Source organism: Moschus berezovskii, chromosome 7 (assembly GCF_049115385.1).
Source record: "Moschus berezovskii isolate FMDL1 chromosome 7, NW_MosBer_1.0, whole genome shotgun sequence".
Classification (NCBI taxonomy): domain Eukaryota; kingdom Metazoa; phylum Chordata; class Mammalia; order Artiodactyla; family Moschidae; genus Moschus; species Moschus berezovskii.
In genome coordinates, this window is record NC_142466.1 from 14152338 (window position 1) to 14179871 (window position 27534).

General features: G+C 42.5%; 1 protein-coding gene across 5 annotated transcripts in view; it reads right to left on the minus strand.

Annotated features, from left to right (window-relative positions):
- The window catches only part of MSRA (methionine sulfoxide reductase A), a 376536-nt gene that overhangs the window by 108178 nt on the left and 240824 nt on the right, over window positions 1-27534 (minus strand). For 4 of the 5 annotated variants that reach the window (XM_088837820.1, XM_055428052.2, XM_088837821.1 and 1 more), the window contains one exon: window positions 19636-19740. The exons of the other annotated variant lie outside the window; for it this stretch is intronic. In XM_088837820.1, coding sequence (XP_088693946.1) covers window positions 19636-19740 — 105 coding nt within the window. The remainder of the gene's footprint in view (window positions 1-19635; window positions 19741-27534) is intronic. 5 annotated transcript variants of the gene reach the window in all.

A 27534-nucleotide genomic window follows, 5' to 3' on the forward strand; every position in this document is an offset into this window, starting at 1 on the left:
TTGTACTACAGACTCCCAATTTTGACCAATGAATGAATCTTGAAATATTCAGACTATTATTAAAATGTATGAAAATTTCCAAAATGTTAAAACTTCTATGTCACCGTTTCTTATCCAAATCTTAAATTTTGTAGCAATAAGTCAGCCAAAGTATTTCCCTACAGAACATTAGGTATGAAATTAGATTTATAAGATGTTTACATTCAAATCAGTACCAAGCACATATGTGCACATACATTCACAAAGCTAGTCTTTCATCATAGGCATTTTTCATATTATTAACAAAAGTAGCAATCAACAAGTTTCTCAGGTGGCTCAGTGGTAGAGAATCCACCTTCCAATGCAGGAGACGCAGGAGACCCCGGTTCGATCCCTGGGTCAGGAAGATCCCCTGGAGACAGAAATGGCAACTCCAGTATTCTTGCCTGGAGAATTCCACGGACGGGGGGCCTGGTGGGCTAAAGTCCACGGAGTCGCAAAGAGTCGGACATGACTGAGCACAAGCATCAGGAATCAATATTACAATACCTTTATAATTTCTACATCTGAATGCAGAGAGGTACATATATGTACAAAACCACACAAAACATAAATGCAGTTTATTAAAGTATTCACATTAACATTCTCATACTATACATGGCATGATACATTTTTATGATAAAGTGTAAACATAAGCACCACTTATGTCAAGAAACAGAGCATCATCAGCACCCTGACAACCCTCCACCCTGTCCCTACTGATGATAGTCCCTTCCCTTTTTCAGTAGTAACCATACCTGATTTTTATAACAGTCATCATCGTTTTTTTTTTAATTTACACCAGTGAAGTTATACTGTGGTTTTAACCTTTCACTAACTGTCATGTTCATGAGATTCTTCTATTTTCTTCATTTTCATTGCCCTGAAATATCCCTTTGTTTGAATATATCATAATTTGTTTATCCATTCTACTGCTGATGAACATTACCAGCTTGGGGCTGCTAAGAATAATGCACTCTTGAACTGCATTCTGTAATATATGTATGAATTTCACTTGAGTACATACCTAGAAATAAAATTCTTGGCTTGTTGGATTTGCATGTCCTCATCTTAACTTGATGTTTAACAATTTTGCAGAATAGGTGTACCAATTAATAAACCTAAATCAATGCACGAGAATGCTCAGAGCTTTAAATGTTTACCAATTCATTCAAGTTTGTTAATGTCAGAGTTTTTACTTTTTGTCAGTATGCTTGCTGTGGAAAATTCTGAAAGAGATGGGCAAACCAGACCACCTGACCTGCCTCTTGAGAAATCTGTATGCAGGTCAGGAAGCAACAGTTAGAACTGGACATGGAACAACAGACTGGTTCCAAATAGGAAAAGGAGGACGTCAAGGTTGTACATTGTCACTGTGCTTATTTAACTTACATGTGGAGTACATCATGAGAAATGCTGGGCTGCAGGAAGCACAAGCTGGAATCAAGATTGCTGGGAGAAATATCAATAACCTCAGATATACAGATGACACCACCCTTATGGCAGAAAGTGAAGAAGAACTAAAGAGCCTCTTGATGAAAGAGGAGAGTGAAAAAGGTGGCTTAAAGCTCAACATTCAGAAAAGTAAGATCATGGCATCTGGCCCCATCACTTCATGGCAAATAGATAGGGAAACAGTGGAAACAGTGGCAGACTTTATTTTTTTGGGCTCCAAAATTACTGCAGATGGTGACTGCAGCCATGAAATTAAAAGACGCTTACTCCTTGGAAGGAAAGTTATGACCAACCTAGACAGCATATTAAAAAGCAGAGACGTTACTTTGCCAACAAAGGTCCGTCTAGTCAAGGCTATGGTTTTTCCAATGGTCATGTATGGATGTGAGAGTTAGACTGTGAAGAAAGCTGAGCACAGAAGAATTGATGCTTTTGAACTGCGGTGTTGGAGAAGACTCTTGAGAGTCCTTTGGACTGCAAGGAGATCCAACCAGTCCATCCTAAAGATCAGTCCTGGGTGTTCATTGGAAGGACTGATATTGAAGCTGAAACTCCAATACTGTGGCCACCTGATGCGAAGAGCTGACTCATTTGAAAAGATCCTGATGCTGGGAAAGATTGAGGGTCGGAGGAGAAGGGGATGACAGAGGATGATATGGTTGGATAGCATCATCGACTCAATGGACATGAGTTTGAGTAAACTCCAGGAGTTATGGACAGGGAGGCCTGGCGTGCTGCAGTCCATGGGGTTGCAAAGAGTTGGACACGACTGAGGGACTGAACTGAACTAAACTGAACTTGCTGTGTAAAGAAATCTCACTTGATCTTAACTTGCATTTCCTTGATTAATAATGGCATAGACTATCATTTCATGTTTCCTCACCACTACAAGTCCTTTGCCCATTTTTCTAGTCAGTGGCCTGCATTTTAAAAAATCTATTGCAGATATTTTAAAAATCTCCTTTTTATATGTCTTAGATATTAATATGTTGGCAAATATAATCTATTCTTACATCTTTTTATGATGTTTTCTGATGAACCAAAGTTGTGATTTTAATATAGCTAAATTTATCAAATAGCTTCCCTTTGGCTAGTGCTTTTTATTTCTTATTTAAGAAACACTTCTCAAACCAAAGATCATAATAATACTATCTATGTGAAGTTTTGTAGTTTTGTTTTCACATTTAGGTCTGTAATCTACTTAGAATTTATTTTTTTCACTCCTCTTACAATATTTTAATTTTCTTTTTAACTTATTTTTATTGAAGAGTAATTTATTTATATTATATTCATTTCAGGTGTACCGCATGGTGAGTCCATATTTTATGGACTATACTTCATTTTTAGACTATACTTAATTTAAACCACTGTATACAAAACAGATAACTAATAAGGACCTACTGTATAGAGCAAGAAGCCTACTCAGTACTCTGCAATGACCTATATGGGAAAAGACTCTGAAAAAGAGTGGATATGTGTCTACATATAGCTGAATCAGTTTGCTGTACACCTGAAGCTAACCCAGCCGACATGTGTGCTCAGTCGTGTCTGCCTCTGCAATCCCACGGACTGTGACCTTCCATTCTCCTCTGCCCAAATGAATTTTCCAAGCAAGAATACTGAAGTGGGTTGCCATTTCCTACTCCAGGGGATCTTACTGACCCAAGGATAGAACTCACATCTCTTGTAGGCGATCCTTAACCACTGAGCCACCTGAAACAGGAAGCTCACACCTGAAACTAACACAACACTGTAAATCAACTATACTCCAATAAAAATTTTAAAAATGAAATATCAACTTTCTAAAGTAAAAAAGTTATTACAAAATAATGACTATATTTCCTTGTGTTGTACAACATATCCTTATTGCTTTTTTAAAAAATTTATTTTTTATTGAAGGATAACTGCTTTACAGAATTCTGTTTTCTGTCAAATCTCAACATAAATCAGCCATAGGTATACATATATCCCCTCCCTTTTGAAACTCCCTCCCCATCCCACCCCTTTAGGTTGATACAGAGCCCTGTTTGAGTTTCCTGAGACATACAGCAAATTCCCACTGGCTATCTATTTTACATATGGTAATGGAAGTGTCCATGTTACTCTCTCCATATGTCTCACCCTCTCCTCCCCTCTCCCATGTGCATAAGGCTATTCTCTATGTGTGTTTCTCCACTGCTGCCCTGTAAGTAAATTCTTAAGTACCATTTTTCTAGATTCCATATATGTGCATTAGAATACAATATTTATCTTTCCCTTTCTGACTCACTTCACTCTGTATAATAGGATCTAGGTTCATCCACCTCATAAGAACTGACTCAAAGGTGTTCCTTTTTATGGCTGAGTCATATTCCATTGTGTATATGTACCACAACTTCTTTATCCATTCATCTGTCAATGGACATCTTCCATGTTCTAGCTTGCTAGAACATCTAGGTTGCTCCCATGTTCTAGCTATTGTAAATAGTGCTGCAATGAACAATGGGATACATGTGTCTTTTTCAGTTTTGGTTTCCTCAGTGTATAGGCCTAGGAGTGGGACTGCTGGGTAATACGGTGGCTTTATTCCTAGTTTTTTAAGGAATTTCCTTACCATCTTCCATAGTGGCTGTACCAATTTACATTCCCACCAACAGTGCATGAGCTTTCCCTTATCTCCACACTGTCCCCAGTACTTATTGTTTGTAGACTTTTGGAGGATGGCCATTCTGACTGGTGTGAGGTGATATCTCATTGTGGTTTTGATTTGCATTTCTCTAATAATGAGCGATACTGAGCATCTTTTCATGTGTTTGTTGGCCATCTTATGTCTTCTTTGGAGAAATGTTTGTGGAGGTCTTTTCCCCACTTTTTATTGGGTTGTTTGTTTTTCTGGTATAGAGTTGTATGAGCTGCTTGTATATTCTGGAAATTAATCTTTTGTCAGTTGTTTCATTTGCTATTACTTTCTCCCACTCTGAGGGTTGTCTTTCACCTTGCTTATAGTTTCCTTTACTGTGCAAAAGTTTTTAAGGTTAATCAAGTCCCACTTATTTACCTTTGTTTTTATTTCCGTTACTCTAGGAGGTGGGTCATAAAAGATCTTGCTTTGATATATGTCATCAAGTGTTCTGCTTATGTTTTCGTCTAAGACTTTCATAGTTTCTGATCTTACATTTAGGTCTTTAATCCATTTTGAGTTTATCTTTGTGTATGGTGTTAGGAAGTGTTCAAGTGTCATTCTTTTACCTGGAGCAGTCCAGCTTTCCCTGCACCATAATTGCCCCATTATATATTCTTGCCTCATTTGTCAAAAAATAAGGTAACCATAGGTGCATGGGTTTATTTCTGGGCTTTTTATCTTGTTCTATTGGTCTATATTTCTGTTTTTGTGCCAGTACTGTACTATCTTGATGACTGTAGCTTTGTAGTACAATCTGAAGACAGGAAGGTTGATTCCTCCAGCTCCATTCTTCTTTCTCAAGACTGCTTTGGCTATCCGGGGTATTTTGTGTTTCCACATGAATTGTGAAAGTTTTTGCTCTAGTTCTGTGAAAAATGCCATTGGTAATTCGATAGGGATTGCACTGAATCTGTAGATTGCATTTGGTAGTATAGTCATTTTCCCAATATTGATTCTTCCTACCCAGGAACATGGAATCTCTCTCCATCTGTTTGTGTCATCTTTGATTTCTTTCATCGGTGTCTTATAATTTTCTGTGTACAGTTCTTTTGTCTCCTTAGGTGAGTTTATTCCTAGATATTTAATTGCTTTTGTTGCAATGGTGAATGGGATTGATTCCTTAATTGCTCTTTCTGATTTTTCATTGTTAATATACAGAAATGTTCTTTTTTTCCCCGGTTGTTTTAGGTGTAAAGTTAGTCTATTCGATGTTTTTCTTGTTTCTTGAGGTAGGACTGTATTGCTATAAACTTCCCTCTTAGAACTGATTTTGCTGCATCCCATAGGTTTTGAGTTATTGTGTTTTCATTGCTATTTGTTTCTAGAAATTCTTTGAATTCCCTTTTGATTTCTTCAGTAACCTATTGGTTATTTAGAAACATATTGTTTAATCTCCATGTGTTGTGTTTCTTACAGTCTTTTTCTTGTAATTGATATCTAGTCTCATAGCGCTGTGGTTGGAGAAGATGCTTGATACAATTTCAGTTTTCTTAAATTTACTGAGGTTTGATTTGTGACCCAAGATGTGGTCTAGCCTGGAGAATGTTCCATGTGCCCTTGAGAAGAAGGTGTGTTCTTCTGCATGTGGAAGGAATGTCCTGAAGATATCAGTGAGCTCCATCTCGTCTAGTGTATCATTTAAGACTTGTGTTTCCTCGTTAATTTCCTGTTCTGACCTGTCCACTGGTGTGAGTGGGGTGTTTCAGTCTCCTACGATGACTGTGTTGTTGCCAGTGTCTCCTTTCATGTCTGTTAGTGCTTGTCTTATGCATTGAGGGGCTCCTCTGTTGGGTGCATAGATTATTTATAATTGCTATGTCTTCCTCTTGGACTGATCCCTTGATCATTATGTAGTGTCCTTCCTTATCTATTATAATCTTCTTTAAGATCTATTTTGTCTGATATGATATGCTAGCTTTCTTTTACTTCCCATTTGCATGGAATATATTTTTCCAGCCTCTCACTTTCAGTCTATATGTGTCTTGAGGTCTGAAGTAGGTTTCTTGTAGACAGCACATACATGGGTCTTGTTTTTGTATCCATTCAGCCAGTCTGTGTCTTTTGGTTGGAGTATTTAATCCATTTACATTTAAAGTAATTATTGATATATATGTTCCTATTGCCATTTTCTTAATTGTTTGGGGTTGACTTTGTAGATCTTTTTTCTTCTCTTGTATTTCTTGACTATATAAGTTCCTTTAACATTTGCATAAAGCTGGTTTGATGGTACTGAATTCTCTTAAATTTTGCTTGTCTGAAAAATTTTATTTCTCCATCAATTTTGAGTGGGATTCTTGCCGGGTACAGTAATCTTGGTTGTAGATTTTTCCCTTTCAATACTTTAAATATATCCTGACATTCACTTCTGGCCTGCAGAGTTTCTGCTGGAAGATCAGCTGTTAAGTGTATAGGGTTTTCCTTGTATGTTACTTGTTGCTTCTCCTTGGTGTTTTTAATATTCTTTCTTTGTGTTTAGTCTTTGTTAGTTTGATAAGTATATGTCTTCGTGTGTTTCTCCTTGGGTTTATCCTGTATGGGACTCTTCATGCGTCTTGGACTTGACTATTTCCTTTTTCATGCTGGAGAAATTTTTAACTATAATCTCTTCAAAAAATTTCTCATACCCTTTCTTTTTCTCTTCTTCTTCTCAGTTCAGTTCAGTTCAGTCGCTCAGTCGTGACTGACTCTTTGCGACCCCATGAATTGCAGCACACCAGGCCTCCCTGTCCATCACCAACTCCCGGAGTTCACAAACTCATGTCCATCAAGTTGGTGATGCCATCCAGCCATCTCATTCTCTGTCGTCCCCTTCTCCTCCTGCCCCCAATCACTCCCAGCATCAGAGTCTTTTCCAGTGAGTCAACTTGTCGCATGAGGTGGCCAAAGTATTGGAGTTTCAGCTTTAGCATCAGTCCTTCCAATGAACACCCACGACCGATCTCCTTTAGAATGGACTGGTTGGATCTCCTGGCAGTCCAAGGGACTCTCAAGAGTCTTCTCCAACACCACAGTTCAAAACCATCAATTCTTCAGCAATCAGCTTTCTTCACCGTCCAACTCTCACAACCATACATGACCACAGGAAAAATCATAGCGTTGACTAGACAGACTTTGGTTGGCAAAGTAATGTCTCTGCTTTTTAATATGCTATCTAGGTTGGTCATAACTTTCCTTCCAAGGAGTAAGCGTCTTTTAATTTCATGGCTGCAATCACCGTCTGCAGTGATTCTGGAGCCCCCAAAATAAAGTCTGACACTGTTTCTCCATCTATTTCCCCTGAAGTGATGGGACCAGATGCCATGATCTTAGTTTTCTGAATGTTGAGCTTTAAGCCAACTTTTTCACTCTCCTCTTTCATTTTCATCAAGAGGCTTTTTAGTTCCACTTCACTTTCTGCGATAAGGGTGGTGTCATCTGCATATCTGAGGTTATTGTGGGACCCCTATAATTCAAATTTTGGTGCATTTGATATTGTCCCAGAGGTGTCTGAGACTATCCTCAATCCTTTTCATTCTTTTTACTTTATTCTGCTCTTCAGAAGTTATTTCCACCATTTTATCTTTCAGCTCAGCTGATCCATTCTTCTGCTTCAGATATTCTGCTATTGATTCCTTCTAGAGTATTTTTAATTTCAGTAATTGTATTGTTTGCCTCTGTATGTTTATTCTTGTTCTTCTAGGTCTTTGTTAATTGATTCTTGCATTTTCTCCATTTTGTTTTCAAGGTTTTTGATTATCTTTACTATCATTATTCTGAATTCTTTTTCAGGTAGTTTGCCTATTTCCTCTTCACTTATTTGGACTTCTGTGTTTCTAGTTTGTTCCTTCACCTGTGTAGTAGTTTTCTGCCTTTTCATTATTTTTTTAACTTATTGTGTTTGAGGTCTCCTTTTCCCAGACTTCAAGGAAAGTTGAATTCTTTCCTTGAATAAGGTTGAATTCTTTCTTCCTTTTTGTTTCTGCACTCCTAAGGTTGGCCCAGTGGTTTGTGTAAGCTTTGTATAACATGAGATTTCTGCTGAGTTTTTGTTTGTTTCTTTGTTTTTCTTCTGATGGGCAAGAGTGAGTGAGGTGGTAATCCTGTCTGCTGATGAATGGGTTTGTATTTTTGCTTTTATTTTTGCTTAGATGAGGCATCCTGCACAGACTGCTGATGGTTGGGTGATGCTGTGTCTTGTATTCAAGTGGTTTCATTTGTGTGAGTTCTCACTATTTGATACTCCCTTGGACACGACTGAGTGACTTCACTTTCACTTTTCTCTTTCATGCATTGGAGAAGGAAATGGCAACCCACTCCAGTGTTCCTGCCTGGAGAATCCCAGGGACGGGGGAGCCTGGTGGGCTGCCATCTATGGGGTCACAGAGAGTCGGACACAACTGAAGTGACTTTGCAGCAGCAGCAGGGTTAGTTCTCGGAGAAGGCAATGGCAACCCACTCTAGTATTCTTGCCTGGAGAATCCCATGGACGGAGGAGCCTAGTGGGCTGCAGTCCATGGGGTCGCTAAGAGTCGGACACGACTGAGCAACTTCACTTTCACTTTTCACTTTCATGCATTGGAGAAGGAAATGGCAACCCACTCCTGCATTCTTGCCTGGAAATTCCCAGGGACGCGGGAGCCTGTTGGGCTAACGTCTATGGGGGTCGCACAGAGTCAGACATGACTGAAGCGACTTAGCAACAGCAGCAGCAGCAGGGTTAGTTCTCTGGTAGTCTAGGGTCTTGGGGTCAGTGCTCCCACTCCAAAGGCTTAGGGCTTGATCTTAAGCTGAGCAAAAGTATTTCTCTTCAAGAAGGCACCAACCAAGCAGAAGCCATTCCCATCTTTACCTCCTAGATAAGCCACACACTACTTTAGTTTTTTGCATAACTTCAAGAATGCTGCAACCTTTTAGGATTCAGTTCTCTATCTGAGGACAATTCATTATAGACAGGCAGGGGTCCAAATATGGAAAGAACTTAAGTGTATAATTGCAGTCTCTTCTGCTCTCAAACTCAGTAACAAGGCTTACTGTGGTCTTTCAGGTCCCTGTGTTTGTGTACTGAGGTTCACTCATTTTTCTGAAAGTACTTTTGGAAGCTCCCATCTTGGCTTCTACACTGACACCTGTGCGCAGGGTCGCCATTGGTGGCCAGTGCACCCACCGGCTGCACAATCTCTGCGGTGTCTGCTGCTGGAGGAGAGAGCAGTGGCCTGACCCTTGGCCTCCAGGTGTCTCCTCACTCCTTGGCAGCAGCGGTCCCTACTTCCCTTCCTCTCAGAGGGTGAGCTTCCCACCTAGCCCACAGGTTCTGCCACCATCCCTCTGCCAGCCCTGGTGTTTACTTCCTAATACAAGGAAGTTATCCTGCAGTCATACATTAATATCCACGGTTTCAGGCTGTTTGACATTTGACTGTATTAAAAGACTCTGATACTGGGGAAGACTGAAGGAGAAGGGGCAGCAGAGCATGAAATGGTTAATTAGCATCACAAACTCAATGGACGTGAATTTGAGCAAACTCCAGGAGGTCGTGGAGGACAGAGGAGCCTCCACTACTCCACTCATAGTGCAGTCCACAGAATCACAGAATCAGACACAACTTAGTGACTTAGGGTCTGTGTACTTGCTCTTGCTTCCGCAAAAGTTAGCTGACTCTTTGTCACTGTGGTTTCAACTACTGACCTTGAGTCAAAGCCAGAGCTCGGGGGTGAGTGACCTGGACAGTGCGGCAGGAACCAGGAGGTAGAAAATGCATTCGTTTCACATGGAATTTCAGCACAAATTTGCCTGGAGTTCTTGGCGACGAAGCTGGCAGGTTTTATTATTTATTTACAGCCTACATGTTAAGCTCGCCCTGGGGCTTTGCTTGGTTTTCAGAAACTTCATTCAAAGGCCAGGCTCGGTGGCCCAGGAAGTTGGGACCGGGGGTTTTAGATGACCTGCACTTATTCATTTTATACCTAGTAGTTTGTACTTTAACTTTCTACCCCTATGGTGCCCCTCTCCTCCCGTCTCCCCAGTAGTAAGCACTAATTTGTTCTTTACATTAGCAAGTCTGTTTCTGTTTTGTTACACACGTTTGTGTTAATTTTTAGATTCTACATATAAGTGACAACATAGATCATTTGTCTTTCTCTGATTTGACTAAATATAATACGCTCTAGGTCCATCCACACTGCTGCAAATGGTAGCATATAATTTTTATGACTGAGTAATATTCCATTGCGCATGCGCGCACACATGCGTGTGCACACACACACACCCCCCACAACCTCTCTTTCCGTTCATCTGTTAATGAACACTTGGGTTACTTCCATATCTTGAATACTGTAAGTAATGGTGCTATGAAAACTGGGGTGCATGTATCTTTTCAAGTTAATGTTTTCAATTTTCTTTTGCGGAGGATATATATAAAAGAGTGGAATTGCTAGATCATATGGCAGGTCTATTTTTAGTTTTGTGAGGAACTTGCATACAGTTTTCCTTAGTGACTGCCCCAATTAAATTCCTACCAAGAGTGAACAAGGGTTTCCTTTTCTCCAAATCCTAGCCAACATCTATTATTAGTAGAGTTTCTGATGTTAGCTATTCTGACAGGTGTGAAGGGGCATCTCATTGTAGTTTGTTAATAAGACCTTCAAGACTCAACTCTTCTGGAACTGGCAAACTTCCTAGCCACCTGCTTACCTTTCTAGATTCCTGTGTTCCCTTCAATTTTAACATGGTAATTCATAATCATTTCATCAGTATTTTGATATGATGCTTTTAATATGTTTTTTTATATCTTATCCAACATGTTGAGTGGCTTTTGATGAGATAGCTGATCCAAATAGCTTAGTCTGCCATTTAAGAACCTGGAAATTCTAGTTTCTGCCAATGTTATCGTTTCTAATTTTGCCTCCTATCTAATTTAATATTCTTTTATGTGAATTCATTCTTCTGACTTCATTTCTTCTTATTGATTTTATATTATTTCAGGAACTGATCAGCAGAGTTGAAATGACCTAACCATTCCAATCTAAGATATGTGGAATTCTTCTTGGCCAAAAGTCTGCAAAAGTCTATTTGAATTCACTGATCCAATCACATCTTTCAAGGGAAATTCTCGGATATGTGCCCTTTGTATAGGCTGACAAAAGATAGTAGCATTCCTAAACTCTTCTGAGCTTCCCAGGTGGTGTCAGTGGTAAAGAATCCGCCTGCCAATGCATGAGACTCAAGAGATATGGGTTTGATTCCTGGGTCAGGAAGACCCTCTGGAGAAGAAAATGGCAACCCACTCCACTCCAGTATTCTTGCCTGGGAAATCCCATGGACAGAGGAGCTGGCAGGCTACAAAGAGTCAGACATGACTGAGTGTGTGCGCACGCATACACACACACACACACACTGGTACCACACTAGCCATTACAAACAAATTTTGATTTATAGTATAAAAAAACGTCTACTTGAACCTTTTATTACTGAAAATCCTTAAAAGGATTACAAAATTGTAAGAGCTATTACGAGGTGCTCATGAGGACACATACTCTTCATTGGATAATTTGCTGCTGTTGCAGGTTAGCACGCAGCTGTGTATTCTGTCAGTCCATAGCATCTTGTGACAATGCAGGACCACATACCATACAATGGAAGTAACACAAGGTTTGAAATTGAACTGGTAGGTCCAAATCCCAGCTCTGACATTAATGTACTAACTGACTCATGGCAAATCATTTCATCTCCCTGGGCCCATCTGTTCATCTGTAAAATGGGTCTAAGACTGCCTACTCTTGGGTTGCTTTAAGGATCAAATGGGATCACATGCACATTAAGAACCTAGCACTATGCCCAGCCCAGAGTAAACACCCAGTAGGAGTCTGTCATTGAGTCTGTAGGCACCAAACCCTTAAAGCACTAGAAAGGCAGAGGAAAAATGTTAACTATAAGCTTGACAGTATTACATGAGAGAGGAATTTGAAAGTGCAAATAGCACATTTGCAAGTAGCAAGGAAGCTATGTCCACGTGTGATAATGTTGTGCAAGGAAAAGTGCAACTGAAAGAACAATTAATAAAGAAAAGCATCAGTTAAATCCTTTGTTTCTTTTTTTTCTCCTATTTCTGAAATTCTTAAAAGAATGCAATTCCTTTCAGAATTCATAATGCTGGGTTTGGGTCGTTTTTGCATTTTGTATGTGTGCAGCTGTTCCTCCACTATAAGTATGCACATCTGCTCATTAGCAATACAATATAATTCCCACTGTCTAATTATTTGCAGATGATAGATTCCTCGTACGTGGGCTAAAAAAGGGATAGTCCTTCAAAACTGGAGACTTATTTTCAAAAAAACTAACTTCAAAGGGTCAGCACAATGAAGTTCAGATGTTAATTTGGCAAGTTCAAATATATAAGCACCAGCACTTAAATGGCAACTTGTTGAGAAAACACAAGAGGATTTTTTTTCTCTCCCATCAACGTTCCTCAGTAGACAGCACAGGGCACTGGCTTCTCTACGGTGCACCTGGAGACAGGCTATGAAGCAAACCTGCCAAAGATGGAGTGGACCAGCCCGGCTCCGTACTTTCTGGGGACCTCCTGGGAACCATGCACCTTGAACAAGGCTGCACAGGGAGTGTGGGAGTAGGCTGGGAGGGGGGAATGGGTGGTCCATGGGCACTGAATGCAGAAGACTCCTTGAGGTCTTTAGTTCCAACCACAAGCTGACAAACCACATTAATCCCCTACTGTTGGCTCTGAGGGGAAGGCAGCAAGCTCGGGTATGTGGTCCCAGGGCTCCATGAAACCAACACCAGAGACAATGTGGCCCATGAGGGCAGACAGATGAAGCCACTGAGCACAACCGGGGGCTCCCTGTGGGAGGGTGGAGGGTGGGCATGGCAGGAAAAGGAATGTTGATTGAGGATAAAGGGTATGAACCAAGTGTAAGGGATGATCATGGGTATTCAGAACATGATGGGGGAAACGAAAAAGAAAAAAACCAAGAAGTACTGGGGTATGAAAGAAAGCAAGGCAGATGGATGGGAGCTGGTGAAATGGCTCTTTAGGACATGGGCAGGATGAGGATGGCGGCTATTATATACAACGTCGTTATTCTGTACCCAGCGCTAGGCTCTGCACAACAGACTACATTCCTTAATACATCCTGACACCACTGATGAGAGAGCAACCATTGTACAGATGGGAAAACTGGAGTTCATTCATCCAGCTGTTCAGTGAAAAATTATTTAATATGAAGCTTACTTTCCAAAAGGGTTAGTCGCTCAGTTGTGTCAAACTCTGGGAACCCATAGACTGTAGCCCACCAGGCTCCTCTGTCTATGGGATTCTCCAGGCAAGAATACTGGTGTGGGTTGCCATGCTCTCTTCCAGGGGATCTTCCAGGCCCAGGGATCAAACCTGCAGCTTCTGCATTACAGGCGGATTCTTTGCCACTAAGGTACTGTGGAAGTCTGAAGAGTGTGTATATCATCACAAAGAAAAGTCAGGAGAGGGACGTACTTCCTTTTTGTGCTTCTGACAGGTCACTATGGGTGCTAGATCAGGAAAGGGTAAGGCCAGGTGAAGACTGGCGTGGCAGCCAGATGAGAGCAATTAGAGCAATTAGAGCTGGGACCCGGTGGTCAGGCACAGAGAAAAGAGGTGGTGAGTGACTGTTAACTTCCCTGGGCCACACAGACATCATGTGGCAGGACTGCTTAAAGCCATATCCTCTGACCCTAGAGTCCATACTCTTAACAGATTTGATTAAAGACGTTTTAATTAAGAAACATTTTAATTAAGATCTTCAGAGGAGTGACTGGGAGTTCATCACCAGCTTATATTGAAAGCTATTTTAGTAAGGATTAGTACAACTGTTGTAGGAGAAGAAAAAAAGGAAAAAAAGGCCTGAAATGAACTAAAATAACAGTAGCTTAGAGAAGGCAGTTCTTGCATAAAGAGTCCAGCCTGGGGTACTGACTCTGGAACCTTCTATCTTGTAGGTCCTCAATTACAAGGGTGAGGCCCCCATCCCTGTGGTCCAAGACAGTCATCATTGCAACCACAGGCAGTATGTGAGACGGGAGAGAGGAGAAGAGAATGGCCCTTCCTCTACGTGCACTGGACCCGGAAGCGGACATCAGCTGCCCTTCCTCTACGTGCACTGGACCCGGAAGCGGACATCAGCTGCCCTTCCTCTACGTGCACTGGACCCGGAAGCGGACATCAGCTGCCCTTCCTCCACGTGCACTGGACCCGGAAGCGGACATCAGCTGCCCTTCCTCCACGTGCACTGGACCCGGAAGCGGACATCAGCTGCCCTTCCTCCACGTGCACTGGACCCGGAAGCGGACATCAGCTGCCCTTCCTCTAAGTGCACTTAACCCGGAAGTTCACACTATCACTGGTACTCATGCTCTTCTAGTCTGGTTATGGACATGTGGCTATACTTAGTCATTCAGAGTCTGGGAAACTCAGTTTTTATTGGTGGCTGCACATCCAGCTGAAATTGCAATCCTTTAGAAATGGGGAAACTGATATTGGGTTCAGTTCACAGTCTCAGCCAGAAGGCCTCTGCAGAAAGGCCACTGCTTCCTTGGTAGTACACTGGAGAAATTCCCCATCTGTGTCTTAGTCCCTGGGAAGGTCTGGAGTTACTACCAGAGGTCCATACATCCAACTGGGCAGCAGGTGTGGCCTAGTGACTGTTGAGCACATTATGCATGGGAGCATTTGCATTTTGCAGAGGTAAGTGGCATGGCGCTGGTTAACAAAAGGGGCATTAAATTTACAGCATGATTAAATTTGTAGTAGCATCTTCATATATTCGCTTTAAAAAGGTTGTTGGGGCACAGCTATATTATATGGGGGATCCTGAACAATGCTTATCCTTAGAAGAGGTCATCAGGAAGCATGGATCCCTCCAGTGTAGGGAAAAGAAAATAGATTTGGGCTTTGGTCAGAGCTGTGTTCAAATACTGCCAACACCATCAAGCAAGACTGTCAGTATTCTGGAATCTCATTTCTCCTCTTCTATTAAGTGAAGACAGTAAACCCCAGTTCATCAGGTTATGGTAGGGTTAAATGAAATCATAGGTATAAAGCGTCTACCACTGAGACTGGGCCGTAAGGGGTACTTCATGAATGTGTCGTCCTTTCCCTCAGGACTGAGATGAGTGAAACAGGTTGGAATAGAGAAGTCAGGTTTATGCAATCAAGTAAGGCAAAGCTGAGTCTCCACATTGTGTACTTGTGTGTTTGTGGTCTGGCCCAAGGTTCAGGGTCTGGGACCTGCATTCCTATGCAGAAACAGGAGGACCAAAATGATGGAATTCATGCACAGAGCACACGAGACACGGGGACGCAGAGCACGCAATGAGAGGCTGGGACTTTATCTGGTTCTTCTGAGGACTGCATCAGCAGCAAAGATAAGGAGCTTTCTATCAACCTCATCACTATCACCACCAGCAGTTTCATCACAAAATGAGAACACAAGCAATGTGGAAATCTTTCCAAATAGCAGGAAGTACAAAAGAGCTTTCGTGGTAGAAAACCCACAGTGTAGTAGGCAGACGGTAAATAGTTCCCCACAGAAATCAAAGAAACAAAAATAAATAAATAACTGTGGTGCCACTGTATTGTGTTGAGAAGGACACAGCTACAAGCCACCACCTACCTGCAGGGTTCTTGACCCTGGTTTTTGACCATGGTTCTTTCAACTGATTTTCACATGGTTTCATTTCATTCCTATGACAACCCAAGAAGTGGGTAGGATAGACATTATTATCCCCTTTCTGTAGATGAGAAAACAGAGTTTCAGATTAAGTTTCTTGGCCAAGGTTGCGAGGTTGGGAAGAGGTGCAACTGGGGCCAGAACCCAGATCTAAATGTCAGGCTCTGACACGGTGTCTGGAGACTGGGGAAGTTCGGGGGCCACGTGGTCAGGTGCTCTGTGTGTGGGAATAACCCCACACAGAGGGGTTATTCCCACACACAGAGCACCTCCCCTGGCACCCAAGCCAAGTGACAACACGCAACACTCCCAGGGAAAGACTGCAGTTGGTTCTGCTGGAGTCACACGCCTGTTGTTTGGATCGAACACTGGTAACAACAGGAAGATACTGTGACTAATCAGGCCTAGACCATATAGATCATTCCATTAGCCATATTTCCAGAAGGGTCATAGGAAACCCTACAAGGCAGAAAAAGATTCTTACCGTGACCCATTACACTGAATCATCTAAAAAATAATTATAATAATAATGTGGGAAGATGAGATACCTCGGGATTTAATGCATGACTGTGTACACTGCATGAAGCACTACTCTAAGCAGAAACAAGTACACACAAGGGTAGAAAAACTCTCCTCCTACATGTATAATTTATCCAAAATATTAGTGTAAGAATAGGTCACTCAATACTCCAATCCCATTGTCTGTGACCCCCATCATGAGCAAATTCATCTTCTGACTCATAGAATTGAAGCTGAGGTTGGAACAGATGATCTCTAGAGTCTCTTTCAGTCTATAAGCCTATGAACACCATGTCAGAAAAAAGTACCTCTGAAAAACCAGCACATCAACCTATTAAATATTACATTATCAGACTGTGCTATGGGCTAAAGTGTGTCCCACCTCCTCTCATAATTTACATGGTGAAGCTCTAATCTCCAGTACTGAGTGTAACTGAATCTGGAGACAGAGTCTTTAATGATTAAGATTAAATGAGGCCTTCTGGGTGGGCCCCCATCCAATCTGACTCGTGAAAGTGAAGTTGCTCAGTCATGTCTGACTCTGCAACCCCATGGGCTGTAGCCTACTAGGCTCCTCAGCCCATGGAATTTTCAGGCAAGAGTACTGGAGTGGGTTGCCATTTCCTTCTCCAGGGGATCTTCCCAACCCAGGGACTGAACCCGGGTCTCCCACATTGCAGGCAGACGCTTTACTGTCTGAGCTTATACAAAGAGATTAGGACACAGACACACACAGAGGGAAGGCTATATGAGAAGAAGACAGCCATTGACAAGCCAACATGAAGCCAACCCTGCCAATGCCTTCAACTTTGTCTCCTAGCCTCCAGGACTGTGAGAAAATTCATTTCTGTTGGTTAAGCCACCCAGTCTGTGATACTTTATGATGGCAGCCCTAGCAAATTCATACCGATAGAAACCAAGAATTTTCAAAGTTGAGACCATCTGATCCATGGGATGGGGAGAACAAGAGACTCTAATAAAATGCTTTTGCAGGTGGAATTCCCCTGAGAATCAGGGGCGAGAACTAGTGACCTGAGGTGCACTAGTAAAGATGTGACAAAACAGGTAGGGACTTCCCTGGCGGCCCAGTGGTTAAGCTTCACCTTCCAATTTAGGGGGTGTGGGTTCAATCCCTGGTCGGGGAGCCAAGATCCCACATGCCTCGGGGCCAAAAAACCCAAACATATAATGGAAACAATATTGTAACAAATTCAATAAAGACCATTAAAAATGGTTCACATCCCCATCCCCCAAAAATGATAAAATGGGTAAGACGTTAAGAGGATTAAGGAGAGAGAAGTAGATGGCAGACTTCACCTTCTTTAAAATGTTGCAGAGGCCAAGAACAAGGTGGTTCTATCAGGACACGGGTGGCCAGGCCAAGGTCACATACCCAGCCTTGTGGGCCCGCACAGAGCCTGTCTGCTCCATGACTTCAGGCTCACCTGGCCTCCTGATAGGTGTCTTCACTTAGAACTCTGGCGCCCCCAGCATCCTGCCTTGACCCTCGGCTTTGAGCAAGAGGCTGCTGCCTCTGAATCAAAGGCTCCTCAGAATGATCCTGGCCATCACCCTCCTCCTTTATGGAGCTCACCAATCAGTTTCTCATTGAGCCACGGATGTCTAAGCCATCAGGCCTGCTGTTCTTATATGACATGACAGTGCGGCAGTCCAAACCAGGGCGGCATCTGAACTTTCTGATGATGGCACTCTTGTCCTTAACAGTCTTATACCTCCCTGCCTCCATCTCACTGCTTCCCCACCAGGGACTCTTCCCCCCACGTCAACCAGACTTGATGGTCACGGAGAACCTGCTCCTGGCCTCATTCCCACCTTCAGTCAGCCTGCTGGATGAGCCTGCATCCTGGACCTGCCGGACCCTGGCTCCTCTGCTGATGATGTTGCTGTCCTTGCCTTAGCTCTGACCCTTGCCTTCTGGGAAATCACCCTGGACTCAGGTGTAACCAGGACTCAGGACTTACCAACCTGGCGCTGGGGTTGCTGGGATCTTGGTAAGGTTCCACCCCAAAACACAATGCACGTTTGGAAGAACACATCCATTCATCAGGAAACAGCCACCACCACTCACCCACTCCCACAAGACCTGACACCAAAGGGAAAATATTTTCATTAAACAGACCAACTGCTATCTTTTGCGACCCCATGGACGGTAGCCTGCCAGGCTCCTCTGTCCATGGGATCTTCTAGGCAAGAATGCTGGAGTGACTTGCCACTTCCTTCTCCAGGGGATTTTCCTGACCAGGAATTGAACCTACGTCTCCTGCATCTCTTGCACTGACAGTCAAGTTCTCTCACCTCTGTGCCAGCTGGGAAGCCCACATATTTTGTTAAAGCCAACAGAATTCCAGCCTAGTTAGATGTAGGTTATGAATTCTCCAGGCAAGAATACTGGAGTGGATAGCCATTTCCAACCCAGGGATCAAACCCCAGTCTCCTGCATTGCAGGCAGATTCATTACATCGGAGCCACCAGGGAAGCCTGCTAAATGAACAGGGTTTGTGAAAATCATATCGTACATTTGGACTTTTCAGTTCATAAGACTCATAGTATCAGATCATCACACTGGCAAAGCAGTGCTTGTAAGGCTGTTAAGTTGAAGTCTGGAAACCGCTCCATTATTGGATATTACAATGATATTTGCCAACATGAGATATTCGCTTGTGTGTGCATTCAAATAAAATTCCTGACCACCATTGTTTACAGCCCAAATATATTAATATCTACATACAATAAATTCCAAAGAAGACAAAATAAATATTTAAATAACCCAAACATTGTGAACCCATTGTATACTGCATTTTACCTTTGTTTTTTTTTTTTTTTCACCCTCAGACATTTAAAGGAAAAAAAAAGGCTGATAACGTCAAAAGATGAGAAAGGCTAAATTCAGGGAAATAAAGGAACCATAAATCAGGAAAACTTTGGAGCTGCTAGAAAGACACTTTAATTTTGTAGACAAAAGACTGCATTAAGGAGGAAGAATGCAATAATCAAAGGTGAACGAATCTCTATTGTCTGGCGTCTTTCTCTGTGGGAATTTTCCCACCCCTGACAGCTGTAAAGGAGGGAGGGGCGCAGATGGGGGGCTGTGCCTTTATTCTCTCGCCCTCTTTCCCCCAGCCCCATCCCCTTCTCCGTCAATAAATGTCTGCAATCATATTCTTGAGCTCCTGTGTGATTTCAAGGTTCATCTCTTCCGTGCAGCTCAAACACTAATTATCCCAGCTGTAATTAGTAAGATAATTAAATACTGGCTCACTCATCTACCTTGGGTCGGGTCATGATTCTCCCAGAAGACCTTGAGCAGTTCCTCAAAGCTGATGCGTTCTGGCTGGTACACCACCCGGACTACCTCTGCGTGGCCAGTTTTTCCTTGAAAGAGACAGAACACACAACCCCAATTTACTGACAACATCGATTTATGACAAGTTATTTGTTTCCCAAAAAGCACCAGACAGAGGCTGAAATTCTTCCCTCTGAAAGCAATTGTACTTGAACACTTTCATTCTGAGTCTTTGTCACTGGTTCTTTTCCCATAAAAGCATGCGGTTGTCCTGGAGCAAGTTTCCTGAGGAGGATTCTTTCTCTTCATTGTGCTCTAATTTCTTTTTTTTTTTTTTTTTAATTTCATGAGAAAATAAACTTGGGTTTTCCTTTTTCTAATCTCCCTCTTATGAAACCTTATGGATCCAACCTGACATGGTGCTAGATTTGAAACGCTGCAAAGGGAAACGAGCCAGTTTATTTTTATCATCTCCCCCTCGCTGTACATAGCAAGCTTAGCTGCACTACAGAGGGAGATGGTGCCAGATAAAGGAACCTGTGAAAAAACAGGCTTATAACTCGCTCACATCAGATACATTTGTTAACAGAGAGACATATTTGCTGTGCTGTTAACACTGAGAAGAGGGTCAGGTTCCTATACCTGGCGGGCCGGTAAGCGGTTCCCCAGCCTAACTCATCTCTGCGGTAAATAACGACTATAGCAAACGTCTCTCTGCAGCACCCCTGTTAGCACATTCCCTTCTCAAAGGTGGTCCCCAAGGTTCTGTGTATCAGCTAAGAATGTATTCGCATTGCCACTTGTACCTGTGAATATCCTATCCTCTCTTATTTCAGTGTTATAACAGAGTAAATAATAGCATGCTAAGTTGCTTCAGTTGTGTCCAACTCTTTGCGACCCCATTGACTGTAGCCCGCCAGGCTCCTCTGTCCACAGGATTCTCTAGGCAAGAACACTGGAGTGGGTTGTCATTCCCTCCTCCAGAGGACCCAGGGATCGAACCTGCGTATCATGTCTCCTGCACTGGCAGAGGGGTTCTTTACCACTAGCACCACCTGGGAAGCCCAGTAAATAATAGACCCCTCCACAAATTTGTTTTCCATCTCTTTTGGGTCACACACTGAAGTGGGTTGCCATTTCCTACTCCAGGAGATCTTCCCAACCCAGGGATGGAACCCTCAACTCTTGTATCTCCTGCACTGGCAAGTGGATTCTTTACCACTTGCACCCCCGGGGAAGTCCTAGTAAGGACTTTCAGTTCAGTTCAGCCGCTCAGTCGTGTCCAACTCTTTGCGACCCCATGAATCGCAGCACGCCAGGCCTCCCTGTCCAGACTTTATTTTGGGGGCTCCAGAATCACTGCAGATGGTGATTGCAGCCATGAAATTAAAAGATGCTTACTCCTTGGAAGGAAAGTTATGACCAACCTAGACAGCATATTAAAAAGCAGAGACATTACTTTGTCAACAAAGGTCCGTCTAGTCAAGGCCATGGTTTTTCCAGTGGTCATGCATGGATTTGAGAGTTGGACTATGAAGAAAGCTGAGCACTGAAGAACTGATGCTTTTGAACTATGGTGTTGGAGAAGACTCTTGAGAGCCCCTTGGACTGCAAGGAGAACAAACCAGTCCATCCTAAAGGAGACCAGTCCTGGGTGTTCATTGGAAGGACTGATGCTGAAGCTGAAACTCCAATACTTTGGCCACCTGATGCGAAGAGCTAACTCCTTTGAAAAGACCCTGATGCTGGGAAAGATTGAGGGCGGGAGGAGAAGGGGATGACAGAGGATGAGATGGTTGGATGGCATCACCGATTCAATGGACATGAGTTTGGGTAAACTCTGGGAGTTGGTGATGGACAGGGAGGCCTGCTGTGCTGTGGTTCACGGGGTCGCAAAGAGTCAGGCATGACTGAGTGACTGAACTGAACTAAAAACAGGTAGCTGGCCTTTGCCTTGACTCTGGTAGGTAATCTAGGTCATACCTGATGGGAGAGTTTTTATTTACAGAGGGGTCGCCACACTGATGCTCTTAGGGTGGAGACTGGCCACACTTAATCTTAGGGGAGGGTTAGGGTAGGGGCTGCTATGCTAACAGTCTTAGGGTGGGGCTGTTATGTCAGAAAGGCCAACTATGTGACTGAGGGAGGGGGCTTTGAGTAACATGGTATCAGCTGACCTAGAACCTGAGTTCAACCATGCAGGCAATCGATCAATCATACCTGTGTACTGAAGCCCTGGTAAAAACTCTGGACACTGAAGTCTGGGATGCCACCAGGTTCCTGGGTGGTAATACTCTGCATAGCGTCACACACAGAGGCCAAGAGGGAGATGACACAGAGGCTCTGCCCTGAGCCCTTCCAGACTCTGCCCTGTGTGACTTTTCCTTTAGTTGACTTTGATCTGTATCCTTTTCCTGTAACCAAGTGTAACTGTGGGGATAACAGCTTTTGAGTTCTGTGAGTCCTTCTAAGAAATTATCAAACCTCACAGTGGTTTCGGGAATCCTTTGCATCTTGGTTTGCAAAGGTTTTTCGTCTATGTTGGTATTTTCACCTGAATTCTTACAATCCTCCAATGGCACAGGCAGGGAAGGTAGAAATCCCCATTTTACAAGTTAAGGTGGCTCGGTGGTAAAGAATCTGCCTGCCAATGCAGGAGACACAGGAAACGTGGGTTTGATTCCTGGGTCGGGAAGATCCTCTAGAGAAGGAAATGGCAACCCACTGCAGTATTCTTGCTGGAAAATCCCACAGACAGAGGAACCTGGTAGGCTACAGTCCATGGGGTCTCAAAGAGTCAGAAACAACTTAGCAACTAAACAACAGCAGCAGCACAAACAAGTTAGATTTGCCCAATGTCATATACCTAGTAAATTTCTGGACCGTAACCTGAAAAAACACCTTCTGACTCCTTGTCCAGGATTCTGTTCAATGCATTAAAGCAATGAGAGCAAAGTGAACATGAATCCAGGAAAGGAAAGAGATTTACTCATCATCTTTAGTCTTCCATAACAACAGCCATGAAATTAAAAGACGCTTACTCCTTGGAAGGAAAGTTATGACCAACCTAGATTGTATATTAAAAAGCAGAGACATTACTTTGCCAACAAAGGTCTGTCTAGTCAAGGCTATGGTTTTTCCAGTGGTCATGTATGGATGTGAGAGTTGGACTGTGAAGAAAGCTGAGCGCCGAAGAATTGATGCTTTTGAACTGTGGTGCTGGAAAAGACTCTTGGGAGTCCCTTGGACTGCAAGGAGATCCAACCAGTCCATTCTAAAGGAGATCAATCCTGGGTGTTCATTGGAAGGACTGATGCTAAAGCTGAAGCTCCAATACTTTGGCCACCTCATGCGATGAGTTGACTCACTGGAAAAGACTCTGATGCTGGGAGGGATTGAGGGCGGGAGGAGAAGGGGACGACAGAGAATGAGATGGCTGGATGGCATCACCGACTCGATGGACATGAGTTTGAGTGAACTCCGGGAGTTGGTGATGGACAGGGAGGCCTGGCGTGCTGTGATTCATGGGGTCACAAAGAGTCGGACACGACTGAGCGACTGAACTGAAATGAACTGAGCTGAACAGTAAAACAAATTTCCGATTGTAGAAACAATGATTTGTAAATAAAATGAAGCTCAGAACATGTGCAGAAATATAAAAAAGAAAATAAAAATCATCTACACTCCTACCAGATAAGTACTTTCAGTATTTTTTATGCATTTCTTTCTAGATATGCATGAGACACATACACACACAAAATATACACATATGCACACCATGACACACAACTTATTCTACTATAATCACTGCATCATGCCTTTTCCACTTAAAAGCACATTGTGTTTTCCCACCACTGAAATTTTTAGTAAATACCATTTACACATATATAATAAATACTTAACACTCCAAAGATGACTGTGGTATTACTTATTCAATTATTCTCTGTCATTGGGCATTTGTAATGAATCATCTTTTTATCTATGAATGTAAATATTTTTTCTCCATTTTTGAGGCTGCCTCTAGCCTCAGTTATATAAGTGAATTTTCTAAATCACTGTTTATAAACATTTTTAAGTTTCTTGCTAGTCATTAAAGTTGAGCCAATTTTCTCTCCCCTTTGGCAGCATATCTGAGGGTCAGTCTCAGTTACCATCACAGTGTTTTTAATCCCCACCAGTTTATAGATGGAAGATATACTAAGAGTAGCCTGTCATTTTATTTTTAATGAATTTAATTACTAGCGAGGTAAAATGTCATGCTTATTAATAATTTTAATATTTTATTTTCTCTAATTTTGTTATGTCTTCTTTATGTTGGGTTATTAATATTTTATTCTTAATTGGTCAGTCTACATAATTTTAATTCAAATACTATAGTCATGTAAATTAACATCTAAACAGATGTTATGCTAATAGACAAGAAAAGTATGACAGGGGGATTATGGGAAGAGGATTCATTAAGTATAACAACCATGTTACTGTAAAACCATTTTAAATCTACTTTAAAAATCTTACTATTTTGTGTTTTGAAATGTTTGAATGATTTAACTACATAACTAGTAAAACTGAATATTAAAAATGACATGTTACAAACATGACAAAATATATTAGATAAGAAAAACATTGAAATAGATAACTAATAAGAACCTACTGCATAGCACAGGGAACTCTACTCAGTGCTCTGTAGTGACCTAAATGAGAAGGAAATCCAGAAAGAGGGATATAAGTAAACTTAAGCCACTCCAGTACTATTGCCTAGAAAATCCCATGGATGGAGGAGCCTGGTGAGCTGCAGTCTGTGGGGTCGCTAGGGGTCGGGCACGACTGAGCGACTTCACTTTCACTTTTCACTTTCACACATTGGAGAAGGAAATGGCAGCCCACTCCAGTGTTCTTGCCTGGAGAATCCCAGGGACGGGGGAACCTGGTGGGCCTCCGTCTATGGGGTCACACAGAGTCGGGCACGACTGAAGTGACTTAGCAGCAGCAGCAGCAAGGGGCTTTCCTGGTGGCTCAGATGGTAAAGAATCTGCCTGCAAAATGCAGTAGACCTGGGTTCTCTCCCTGGGTTGGGAAGATCCCCTGGCGAAGGGAATGGCTACCCACTCCAGCACTCTTGCCTGGAGAATCCCACGGACAGAGGAGACTGGCAGGCTACAGTCCATGGGGTCACAAACAGTCGGACACGACTGAGCAACTAACACACACACATGTAAACATATAGCTCGACAGAGCAGAAACGAACACAACATTGTGAAACAACTATAATCCAATAAAACTTTAAAAATAAATAAAAATTGTTTTAAAAAAAGAAAAGCACTGAAACTACACTAGAAATACCGGTAAAAGATGTAAACAGGCAATACACATTGAAAAAAAAATGTAGATCAAGACATGAAAAGTTCTCAACAGTTTCAGTGATCAGATAAAAGCAAACGAATGCATCTTAAACATTAAAACACCATCTCTTACTCATTTCACTTTGTGAAACTGCTTAAAATCAGGCCTAGTGCTGATGAGGACACTGTGAGGTGTCCTTGGGTGGCGACAGTGAACATGACAGGACCCTTCTGAAACCCCATGGGCATATGAAGCAGGGGCCTCAAAGATGAATGCACCTTAACAGTGACCCGGGAAATCAACCTCAAAGACATAAACCCAGAGAAAAGAAAAGGCATACACAAACACAAAAACTCGTTCCGTCATTACTATTAGTACGGCGGTGAAGTACCATAAGAAATCCAGAAGTCAAACAAAAAGAAACCAACCATGGCACAGCCACATGAGGCGATATCACGGAATCATGCATTACAACTCTGAATTCTAGTAAAAGCTGTTACTATTTACTGAACGCTGACAATACGGGAGGCACCTTACCTACTGCATGTTGTTCAATGCGCATACTTTTTTCCCCCAGTTTTTCTCTATTGAGATAAAAAAAAAAAGCACACACACTTTCCAAAATTTACTATCTTAACTATTTTTAAGCATACAATTCAGTGGTATTAAGCAGAGTCACATCGTTGAGCTACCACCACCATCATTTATCTCCAGAAATTTTTTAATCCTGCAAAACTGAAACTTTATATCCATTAAACACTAACTTCCCAATTTCCTCCTCTCCCAGTCCAAGGTGACTGCCATTCTACTTCTGTCTCGGTGAATTTGACTCCTCTAAGCCCCATGGTGTTGGAGAAGACTCTTGAGAGTCCCTTGGACTGCAAGGAGATCCAACCAGACCATTCTAAAGGAGATCAGTCCTAGGTGTTCACTGGAAGAACTGATGCTGAAGCTGAAACTCCAATCCTTTGGCCACCTCATGCGACGAGTTGACTCACTGGAAAGGACTCGGATGCTGGGAGGGATTGGGGGCAGGAGGAGAAGGGGACGACAGAGAATGAGATGGCTGGATGGAATCACCGACTCGATGGACATGAGTTTGAGTGAATTCCGGTAGTTGGTGATGGACAGGGAAGCGTGGTGTGCTGTGATTCATGGGGTCACAAACAGTCGGACACGACTGAGCGACTGAACTGAACTGAAACCCCATGTCAGTGGAATCATACGTTATTTCTCCTCTCGTGATTGGCGTACTTCACTCAGCAGAATGTCCTCAAGATTCATCCATGTGGAAGCGTATGTCAGAATGTCCTTCTTTTTAAAGGCTGAGTAAGATGCCATTGCACAGACGTGCCACATTTGTTTATCCATCTATCTGTCAATGGATGCTTGGGCTGCTTTCACTTTTAGGCTATCGTGAATAGTGCTGCTACGAATACGATGCACAGATGTTGCTCCCAACAATTTTACAACAGGGATGTCATCCCCATTTTACAGATGAGGAAACCAAGGCCTCACCACAAGTTTTCTCACACAACATCCTGCAGCCAGTAAATGGCAGGATCCAGTGAGGCGCCAAGCACGTTTCAACTGAAGGTAGAAAGTCTGGCTCATTCTATGACTCCAAGCCAGCTCCTGAATGTCACCGCGAGTCATCAATGACAGCAAATGTTACACAGGAAGTGGCCCACAGCTGTGGGGATAACTGACATCCAGGTGGTCAAGACTATTTTCCAGGATTAGGGTCTTCTTTCGTGGTTGCAGTATAGGGTTAGGAAAGATTTCCCCTCACCAGGAAACACTTTCAGACATAATCTGAGCACGGACACTATTTGGAGAGAGGTTTAAAGAGCCTTGGTTGTTTAAAAGAAGCTACTGCTATTAAAATTCAGAATCTATCTGCATTGACAAACAGTGTGGAGAAGCCCTTGTCAAACTCACCTTTAAGTTTCTTTATTTTATTTCTCCAAAGTACAAGAGCCTGTATAAAAATACACAGTGCAAATGATCAAAAGGATTAAGGGGGCCAGCAACCACTTATAGAAATGCCCATGCCTCCAAGAACTCACCAAAGTGCTAGGCTAATTTGATTCCCAAGACCAATCTGCAAATAGTTTCTGGTGCTTCCAAAGATGAAAGGCTATATCTTTAAAATACTTTGAGTCATTTCTTCACATAACATCGTGCAAATAGCATGACAGATGTGATGTGCAAATGTGCTTGTTAACGATTCACAGTAGTATTACAGGTGCTTTAATGTCGCCGTTCAAAGTACCTTGAGAGGAAAAATGCAAAGGACAAATGTCTTTTCTGAGCGTGTCCCCTTGTTGCTTTACCTCGGGATTCCAAAGGGAGGTGAAGGAACACCAAGGGGTAGACTATGGACAGTTATTCCTTACAAGACAGAAAACATCGCAGAAGACACACATGGGAGTGCTCCAGGAGCAGAAAAATCATACACCTAAAGTCAGCCAGAACTTTGTGGAAGCCAAGTCACACACAGAACCAGGTGCGTCTAAAGAGAACCCCAAGATAAGTCAGCC